Here is a 10,264-nt window from a genome sequence, read left to right on the forward strand (position 1 = left end):
GGATGAATTGTAATTTGATTATTCGCACCCACCCCTTCTGAAGTAACACACCACTCTGACCTCTTTTTGAACTTCCTACATTCACAGCAGTTCAAAGTTCCAAAGCTATAAAAATGGATTAGGGAATAAAACATTGCATTACGTATGCATGTCAGCACTCACCTTCCCGTGTGTGTGTGTGTGTGTGTGAGAAAGAGAGACGAATCTCTCTTGCACGTCTACAGAACCCCACCCCGCCCCACGGGTCACATGAAAAAATAAATTCATGTGCAAATCTGTAAGCACAGATTCATAAGCCATACCGTGAAATTACAAATCCATAGCCTCAGATTGAAATTGAAAAATGAAAAGTACAATATAGCTACACACAGTGAAGAAGACAAAGCACCGTATATGTTGTGATTAAACACAGTATATCCTTAGAATCTAGATAAATTAGATTTACCTGGCTGAAATATTGTATATACCTCACTATATACCTTCAGACTTTGAATTGCGTGAGGTACAGGTCAACTACAATTCAGATTTTTTTTGCTCTTATGATTTTTGCTTAGTTAAATTTCCAAAAATTTAACTATTCGGTGATCCTCCTCTCCCTTCCTCTCCTCCCCTCTGATAGTACCCAGCAGGGAGCGGTGCCCTCAAGGCAAAGATCTGGAGAGCGTGGCACCTCTGCTGCATACTATGGAGGAAACCCCAAATGCGATTCCCACCACCATCAAGGGGACCATTCCCTCCTGGATCAATGGGAGCTTCTTGAGGAACGGACCTGGGAAGTTTGAGTTTGGAGAGGACAGGTACTGCATAACCAGATCTCCACAAAAGAAACAAAAACATGCACAAATCAGTACAATGCATCTCTCTACCTCTCATTCTCACCATCTGTCAACCTCAAACAACCCTGATGACACATTAATCACTGTCTGCGTTGTCTCAGATACACCCACTGGTTTGACGGCATGGCCTTGATGCACCGGTTCCACATCTGTGAGGGCAATGTCACCTACAGCAGCCGCTTTCTGCGAAGTGACTCATTCGTTCAAAACTCAGAGAGAAATCGCATTGTGGTGTCAGAGTTCGGCACACTCGCCATGCCTGATCCGTGCAAGAACATCTTCGCACGCTTCTTCTCCCGCTTTCAGATTCCCAGTATGTGTGCCGTCTTCAAATACGGCGTATCCCCATGAGTAAATGAATCCCTTTAATTTCAGTTCACTTCAGCGCAGTGTAATATAGTGCAGGCAGTGCCAAATGTAATAATAAAGAATTCAATTCACTTGTGTATATAGGTAACGAGGCAGCTATGCCAGATTACTGGAGGCAAAATAAGAGCCACTCAAAGAAAAAGAGAGGAGAAAATAATTTTCTCTCTACTTTGTTTTCATGTCCTTGACTGTATGTGCTGTATTGTGACAGTGTTTGCAGGCTAATACAGGCTGATGTTATACCATGCTGTGTTATCTAAAGACATTAAAGGAGTGAGTCAGTAGTTGTGTGTGCACATTAGTCTGCCCAGTTGTGTGTGTGTGTGTGTGTGTGTGTGTCATTTGCATGGGAGGGGAGGTTAAGCTGAAGAATAACGTAAAGCTGCTGAGAGAGTAAAGAGAGTACAAACTGAAAATTTTTTTTTTCCAGTATTATTAAGAATGATGATTTTTTGCTGAAGCAGTACTGTATATACAAAATGAAAATCTGATCTTTGTACATAACGTGGTTTCTCTATGTGTGCACAGAGACCACAGATAATGCCAGTGTGAACTTTGTCAAGTACAAGGGAGACTATTATGTCAGCACGGAGACCAACTATATGAGACGAATAGATCCACAAAGTCTGGAGACGAAGGAGAAGGTGAGCTAACAACACAGATGCTGACAAAGAGTTGGAGGATGAGAGTGAGGTGAGTGAGGGTAGTGATGATAACCAGGACAGCAGAGATGATGAAGATGATGATTGTGCATGTGTGTGTGTGTGTGTGTGTGTGTGTGTGTGTGTGTGTGTGTGTGTTATGTCCCTTTAAGGTGGATTGGAGTCAGTTCATTGCTGTTAACTCAGCCACAGCCCACCCCCACTATGACCGTGAAGGGGCCTCATACAATATGGGCAACTCCTACGGCAAAGGCGGTAACCTTCTCATCTTTCCTTCCTACTTACCTGCCTACTTTCCTACTTATTGACACACCCATACACCATGTATCCATGGTATCACATTGCAAGCACAATGGAAATGGAACCTGTAAAACTGCAATGTAATCCTGTACTTGAATTTAAATTTGAGGCTTGTACGTGCATGTTTTGGTTCAAAATAAAAAGTCACATCAGTACTGTCCTTTGCATTTTCCACTTCATGCCCTACCATTTCATATGCCACAATTTTGTGCACACGACATCCATCCCACATCTGTCTGTCGTGAGGGACGGATCTCTCCTCTCCCTGAGGGTTGTTCCTATTTTTTCTCCCCATTCAAGTTTTTCTAGGGAGTATTCCCCTGTCCAATGTGAGAGTCTAAAAACAGCGGATGTTGTGTTGTTGTAAATCCCTGTGAGGCAAATTTGTAATTTATGATATTGGGCTATACAAATAAAATTTGTTTTATTCAAAGGATTGTACAAATTGGAAAATTAAAATGTATTTCCTGTATAGATGCACTCAATATATAAGGAATCTTATATATTCTATTATATAAGATTATCTTATATTATCTATTACACGTATCATTTGGACACCGTTGTTGTTTAATAACCTGAAATACATCTATCCAATTAGCAGAATTCATTTGTGATTTCCAACCTGCATTACTATTTGAATAAAGCTAATCATAAAGTGTGTAAAACTCAAATTTAGTTGCACACATGGGATCAAATGGCCACTGTAACACATTTCAGTCCTGCTTCAGTGGTGCATGGAATGTGCTTAAGTATATATTCAGCAGGTGATTCTCTTTATGTTTTTTCATGATAACTTCCGAATTTGTTTTCTTTCAGGTTTCTTCTACAACATCATCCGTGTGCCCCCTCCTAAGGAGAAGGAGGCGAAGGAGGACACAGTGGATCTGAGCGGTGCTGAGGTCATCTGCTCCATCCGTGCGTCTGAACCCAGGAAACCCTCCTATTATCACAGCTTTGGTGAGTTATTCAGTACACAAAACATTAGGACAGCTCTCCAAATATTGAACGGCACACTTTTGCCCAATCTATATCTTTGCTGTCTGATGGCTTTGGACTCCTTCTGTAACTTGTCTCCATCGCTTAATGGACACTGAAGTGGATTTGATAGGTAAATTCAATAAGAGATCATAGCGTTTGCCAGGACTGACATAGTGAGGGTAATTCATTACAAGAGCAGGCCATAATTTTTGTGCACTCGTGTAATGTGAACGTATTAATCATCAGTTTAGATGTCAGACATATTCTGCCTCTTTTTGTCAGTCACAGCCTCTTTGTCTTTCTTTTCAGCTTCTTTGCCTGGGTCACACATAAAAGTACTCTCTTAGTCTCGATCTCCCTAACAAAATACACACGCACATTCACTCAGGCACACACTCAGACACAGACATACCTTCATGTCTGTTTGTCCTTTTTGATTTCTTTCTTGTCATCAAAGACGTTCTTCATGTCTTTGACTGTAGTTCTAAGAAAGTGATTAGTGAGATCTGCTGGTGGAGGGGAAAAAAGCACATGCATAATTTGTATGTCTTTTGTCTCACTACACAGACTTTTTAATTGTTTTGTTGCTTGCTTGCTTGCATGTGTGTGTGTGTGTGTGTGTGTGTGTGTGTGTGTGTGTGCTTGCATGTTTGTATGCCTATACTAGTGGTTTTCAAACTGTTTCATGTTTTGGACCTCCCAAGCTGGCTTTCATTAACTTGCAATCCCCCATTAGAAATGATTTTTGCTCAGGGACTCAGGGTTTGAAAAGACACTTCTGTTTGTGTTTAGTATTATATTTATTAGCTGCCATACTTGAGCAATAACAAATAGATTAAAAGTGGTGAGATTAAAACATGATGTTGAAACAATCACTGATACATTAATTATTTTTTTTGTACAAAAACAAACTATCGCTCATTTTGCTGAGGACCCCCATGAACAACCTCAAGCACTCCTGGGAGGCCCCAGGTTCCCACTTTTGAAAACCGTTGGCCTATATGCATAGTGTGTGTATGTTATTTGTTTTGCCAGTTCAGTGCGCTGCATTATTGTTGTACCATCTTGCCTGGCAGACCACCCTCCCTCCGCCAGACAGTCTGGCACCAAGAAGTCTCACAAGAGGTGGAGCACTGTATGCTTGCACTGGGGGATGATATAATTCCAATTATTCCTCCAATCACACACCCAAATATAGATGCATCAGCTCCAGGAGCTATTCTAAATGTGAAACTGTGTATGTGTGGGAGTCTAATTTGTTTAGTGTTTCATGTAAATGTTCCCTTTTGTCTCCAGTCATGTCAGAGAACTACATTGTGTTCATTGAGCAGCCGATCAAGCTGGACCTGATGAGGTTCATGCTGTACCGAATTCTGGGCAAGAGCTTCCATCAAGTCATGAGCTGGGAGCCCCAGTATGAAACCATCTTCCACCTGGTCAACAGGCACACAGGCAAGGTTGGTTAAAACTTTTTTATTAGCTTGCTGCACATTCTTGCCTGGAGTCTCTCCAGGCAAGAATGTGTCAAGCAGGCTGCACGGTGCCCACCCCAGCTGCTGAATAGTCAAAATGTAACATAAAAGTCAAGTTGCAAGTTAATCTCTTCACACATGGCGACTTTAAAAAGGTTTTTTTCCTTCATTTATTTTGATGAAGTCACACCCAGCTGGTGCAGCCTTTCTCATACATTGTTACTCGCAATTTTCTCATCTCGTTGCACACCATACCCATTAAGCATACAACGTCACACTTTCATATGTAGTTGAGGTAACAACACGATGGAGTGAGCTCATGTGTGCCCTGAGATTTTATTCAAATGTTAAGGAGATCAATGTTAAGCAAAACACTACAGTGACATTAAAGTCGAATGCAATCGGCCCACTCATCTACCCATCTCCCACAATGGGCAGTGACTTTTTGCATTTGTGTATTCTCCATTCTCCTTTTGGATGATTGCACCAGACTTAAGACGACATTTCGGTAATTGTTGACTGCACGTCCTTTTTGTTTGTCCAAAAAGCCTTTGTAACCTTCACAATTTTTATTGACATTTTGCCAATTCTGAGTCCTGCTTGGGTTATGTGACTTGTCCAACAGGAGAGTGAGGTGAGGTACCGCGCAGCACCCATGTTCACGCTGCATCAAATCAATGCTTTTGAGAATGATGGATTCTTGGTCATGGACATGTGCTGCGGGGATGACGGGGCGGTGATTGCCGACTTCACACTGGAGAACCTCCGCAAAGGCCCAGGGAAGGAGCTTGATGAGGTGACTGGATAGACAGACTCACAAACACATGTGAAAACGCACAGAAGCATATTCAGTTGATATGATCGTGTTTCATGCACTTTGCCATGAAAGAGCAGGTCAGGCTGGAAGAATGCAATGTTGTCTCCAAAAGGAACCTATTTTAGCAGATGTGCTTTAATGTAGTGGTGTTTTCATTTGCACCACTGCTCTTCTAAGGGTTTGCAGCTCCCACTTCCTTCCACATCAGTCCTTACCCTGTCTACTGTTTGTATCCAACCCCAGCTCTGTCTTTGTTTTGGCCTGACTGTGTAGCACTTCATAAACATTGTTTTTGAAAAGTGCTATACTCGTAAAGATATTATTAGCACAGCTAGAAGCAGTATTAAAATGTCCTGTTTAAGCAAAAGTGTTGTTACTTTGCTGATGCAATTTTTGGTGAAAAAATCTGCTGGAGTGACTCATTTAAAATTTAGTCACAGTTAATCTGACTTACTTTATTATTATTATTATTATTATTATTATTATAAAAGCTAACACTGGTATGTCCAATCTCTCCAATTCAATCCAAAATATATCAGAAGAAAAAAAATATTTTACTTGAAACAACATCCATAACAAAGGAAAATACAAGTTAAAGAGGAAGTTTAGGAATATCTGGTGGCTTGTAAAAAGAACATTTGAATACTCAAACAGCCCGTGGGATTTGATCTCTTGACTTTCACTCTTTCCCCCTTACCTTGTTTTCCTAATTTATATATAAATGGACCAGAGTTCAATACAAAGCTTGTGAAGAGCCAACAAAATCCTTAATCTGCAGTGGATGAGTTTAAAATGAAGTGAAGTATGGTACTTCAATTAAAGCACAGTTTTTGTATTTTTCAACCCAAGCTGTATTGAAATCTTGATACCCAGCATTTATAAGCATGCATAGCACAACCTTACACGACCCTAAATTTTCCTCCACTGGGAATACAGAAAGAAAAGAGCCTCCATTTTTCTTGTGTTGACACTGTGAGGTCAGAAATTTACAAGCAGAATGTCCTAGGTCAGACTTTAATTGAATGCAGCATGAGCCCACTTAGCTGCAGGACAATGTGAATTCATACACAGCATCTATTATCAGTAATACTAAATAAAACTCCTCAAAAAGCACCATTTGCAAACATGTTTTGGGTAGACATTAATGACATTATCAACATTTTAATATACCCATACTGAATCAATCCTTTATGTAAAAATAAAATGAATGACTTCAAAATAATTACTCAAACTGTAAGTATGCAAAAGGAACTCAGTTACAGTAACAAGTGTGAGCGTAGTGTCATTTCTTCCACCTTATTAATTCTGGATCATTGCCATAACAAAGATAATGTTGTGTTTCTGTTTTGGGTCTGCTTGCTCCGGGGCAACATTATACCTTTCAGTCAGAGGAGTAACAGTCACTATATTTTATGTTTCCTCTGTTTCTCTTGTCAGTTTTACAACGCGTTGTGCAGAAACCTTCCAAGGAGATATGTCCTGCCTCTGTCTGTGGACCAGCACACTCCCTTGGACCAAAACCTTGTCACTTTACATTACTGTGCAGCTACTGCTACAATGACAGGACCTGGAGAGGTAGGTCCGCCCGGCATGCAATATGCACACTGTGTATATATGTGCGTTTTAACTGTCCATCAAACTATCCTCCAGTTTACGGGACAAAATTAAGAATGAAGGCCTATAATTATGGCAATTCCTGCCCATTCACTCCCACATATTGTATGCAATTATCCCGATTGATATGGTCAGATAAAGCACAGAAGGTAGTTTCATGAGCAATCTTCAGTAATTTCATGACTTAGAGACTATAAAAAAGATTTAAAAGTGAGAGTGCTGCTTAACAATTGCCATTTAACCACTTATGTGTAGTGTCTTATAATTAACCCCCCTCCCCACCCACACACACACACTGAACCACACACACATACACGCATATACTGCCCAGCATTTTCCTCTGGTGGAATTACGCTGATATGCTAAAAGAAAAGGTGATGTTTTAGTTGTCATGGCTACCTGACTGACACAGCATCTGAGTTCCACCCCAAGTGAGAGCACTATTAAGTAGCTGCTGAAAAACAGCTGCTTAAGTGCTGCTGGCTATTTTGTGGGTTGCCATCACAGTTGCTGAAAACAAATGGAAACAAACAGGCTTGGAATTGGATGGAGAAGAAAGGTACATCTATCTTCAAAGACAAATTAGAAGAATTTGCCTTATTCTCAACTAAAACTTTGAAATTAATGCCACAGACTCCTTGCAAGTGCTCATTTGTTTAGAGGACGCTGCATTATCGATTCTAGCACTCATAGCTTATATAGGTGATATAGTATACAGTGTGTATAAGCAAGGTCATTTTCTTTCCTGTGATAATTGCTGTGCCTAACTCCATAATGTTCCTATTAAATGGTTGAAATTGCACAGAGCTGGGTGTAACATCCTGACTTCCTCCTGTAAATCTACAGGTCTACTTGACCCACGAGGAGCTGCATAATGACGAGCTGCTGCAGTACGGTGGTCTTGAGTTCCCACAGATCAATTATGCCCACTACAATGGCAGAAATTACCGCTACTTCTACTCTTGTGGTTTTGGACACGTCTTTGCCGATTCACTGCTCAAGATGGATGTCCACACCAAGGAGCTTAAGGTCCATATAAATCAGATAATACTTAGAGAGACTTCATTGTTAACTCAGCTGGGTATTAGCATGTCAAGGTTATTTGTACTGCCTTTTTTTTCACTGAGAATCGTAGGCTGGGACTTTTAGTTTGATAACAAAAGTAGACAAGTTCTATAACACAGGTAAAGCAATGAAAGGGCTTTATATGTACTTTGCTGCATATGTAATCTTCCTTATTCAGGTGTGGCGTCACCCTGGCCTCTTCCCCTCTGAGCCTGTATTTGTTGCTGCACCCAATGCCACTGAGGAGGATGATGGAGTGGTCATGTCGGTCATCATCACACCCAGAGAAGTCAGTAAACTAGACAAATGGCTGGGTACCGTCACTATCATTACTGTGAGAGGAAAGTGCTCGGTGACCTTTTTGTCAACGCAGTGGTATATTTAATCTTTTGTGTTTCTGTTTGAAGGAGAAAAGCACTTTCCTGCTTGTTCTGGATGCCAAGACCTTCACCGAGCTGGGCAGAGCCGAGGTGCCTGTCAACATCCCATATGGGACCCATGGCGTGTTTAACGAGATGGGCTAAACATGCTGTAGCGCTGTTTCCAGCCGTTATGGCAGGATGCTGAAATTGAACCAGCAACCAATCACTCCTAAAACATGATATTTCTGTTGATGCTGCTGCCTGCAAAAGTTACACTCTTTAAAAAAATACATACAACTGAGTTCAGGAAAGAGCTTCAGACCATGGCAAAATTTGCAGACTCATGCTATGTGTTTGTTCCAGCTTGATAGGAATAGGTTTATGTCCTCATTGTATGCCGCCAATATGGTTTAAAAAAAGATGGCAATAATTTGGAGCCTAACAAGACAGGAAGCCCAGCGTGGCACCAGCATACTGATAGAGTTTTGTCCTCTATGTGCTCTTACTGTGCTCTTGTAAGATTTTGAAACACCCTTTGGACCGTGGCCAAAGATTCGTGCCTATGGTGCTTTCTCACAAAAACACCCTGAAAAAAATAAATGAAAGTCAACATCCACATTAAAATGAAATCAGTTTCCCTTTGTTTTTTTTAATTTAAACCCAAAGTGTTTTTGCAACATCAAGCCGATGGAAACGCTATACTCCCAAAGCGATCAGAACAGCACTTAGGATACATGAAAATGCATCGGAGGAAATTCAATTTCTGTCAAAGTAATGTGATAGAAAATGGACAATGTCTGAAATGCGTGGAAAACAAATGGATCTGACTGGTCGATAGCCTCCAGAGAGTCTAGCAGAGGTCACATCAGAAACTTAGCGTAGTTTATCAGCTCAACACAACCCAAACCAGAGTTGGCAGGTATAAAAAATGCAGACATAGGATCCTTGTCGTTTGTGAAAAAGAACAGTTGCTGCCTTTTCATTGTATAAACAGAGGCGAACCAATCAGAATAGTGCAAAATATAACTTCATTCTAGATAAAGGTCAAAATAATAGACCCTTTTCACGCCAGCCATTTTGACCTGTGAAAGCAGAGTAAGCACAGGCATTAGTAATAATTTGAGTCTGTTTCATTCAGGTCTATCAGAGATGAATCTTTGGCTCACTGGAAAGATTCTGTCACATCTTAATAGAACGGAAACATATTTAATGTCATCAATATCACGTGTGTTTACCCTTTTATTTTATGTCAAAATGGCTGCTGTGAAAAAGATTTGTTGCACTTGTCGCTCCACTGTTTCCTCACATTTCCCCTCTCACATCAATCTGAACTGTCTGATTTTAACTAATTTCTGGTTGTGCGCCTGACCGATGTGAATGCTGATATATGTTACGATATATTCCTTTTCACTTTTTAATGTATCAAAATAGATTTTTAGTTTGAAGTTACCTGTGGGGAAGTTATAAAGACATTTAGAAACAAGAAGGTCCATGCTGAGTTTTTAACCTTTTAATTAGCTTCCTGCATAGCAACGAATAAAATTCACAAAATCAGAGAGAGAGCTATTTTCTGCTATTTGAATTTTTTTAATAGTGAAAATTCCCTGCAGTTATGTTTTTGCCATGTTTTGTTTTCAGGTGTGTTCTAATATGCATGCCATACAGGTCTCCCCAAGATACACATTAATTAGCCTGTGATTAGTGATCTAATCAGTCATGCTTAACCTCTCTGTTTCTTCTGTGTGTGTGTGTGTGTGTGTGTGTGTGTGTGTGTGTGTGTGCGTGTGCA

General features: G+C 40.5%; 1 protein-coding gene across 1 annotated transcript; it reads left to right on the forward strand.

The window, feature by feature from the left end:
• Nucleotides 1–669: 669 nt before the first annotated feature.
• On the forward strand, nt 670–8,637 carry bco2l (beta-carotene 15, 15-dioxygenase 2, like). Its single transcript, XM_030060482.1, has 11 exons — nt 670–797; nt 938–1,160; nt 1,736–1,849; nt 2,020–2,122; nt 2,984–3,124; nt 4,442–4,602; nt 5,243–5,413; nt 6,872–7,009; nt 7,895–8,077; nt 8,292–8,402; nt 8,521–8,637. Exons 1-11 carry the CDS (start codon nt 685–687, stop codon nt 8,635–8,637), a joined length of 1,575 nt encoding a protein of 524 aa, XP_029916342.1. The 5' UTR covers nt 670–684.
• The last annotated feature ends 1,627 nt before the right edge of the window (nt 8,638–10,264 follow it).

The sequence above is a fragment of the Myripristis murdjan genome, chromosome 9, assembly GCF_902150065.1.
Source record: "Myripristis murdjan chromosome 9, fMyrMur1.1, whole genome shotgun sequence".
Lineage (NCBI taxonomy): Eukaryota > Metazoa > Chordata > Actinopteri > Holocentriformes > Holocentridae > Myripristis > Myripristis murdjan.

What these genes read in the sequence shown, in the direction of transcription:
- bco2l (XM_030060482.1), top strand. Translation starts at nt 685, where the DNA reads ATGGAGGAAACCCCAAATGCGATTCCCACCACCATCAAGGGGACCATT. An exon ending in GTCTGGAGACGAAGGAGAAG is followed by an intron (nt 1,850 to 2,019) that starts GTGAGCTAACAA and finishes TGTCCCTTTAAG; the next exon opens with GTGGATTGGAGTCAGTTCAT. An exon ending in TCCACACCAAGGAGCTTAAG is followed by an intron (nt 8,078 to 8,291) that starts GTCCATATAAAT and finishes TTCCTTATTCAG; the next exon opens with GTGTGGCGTCACCCTGGCCT.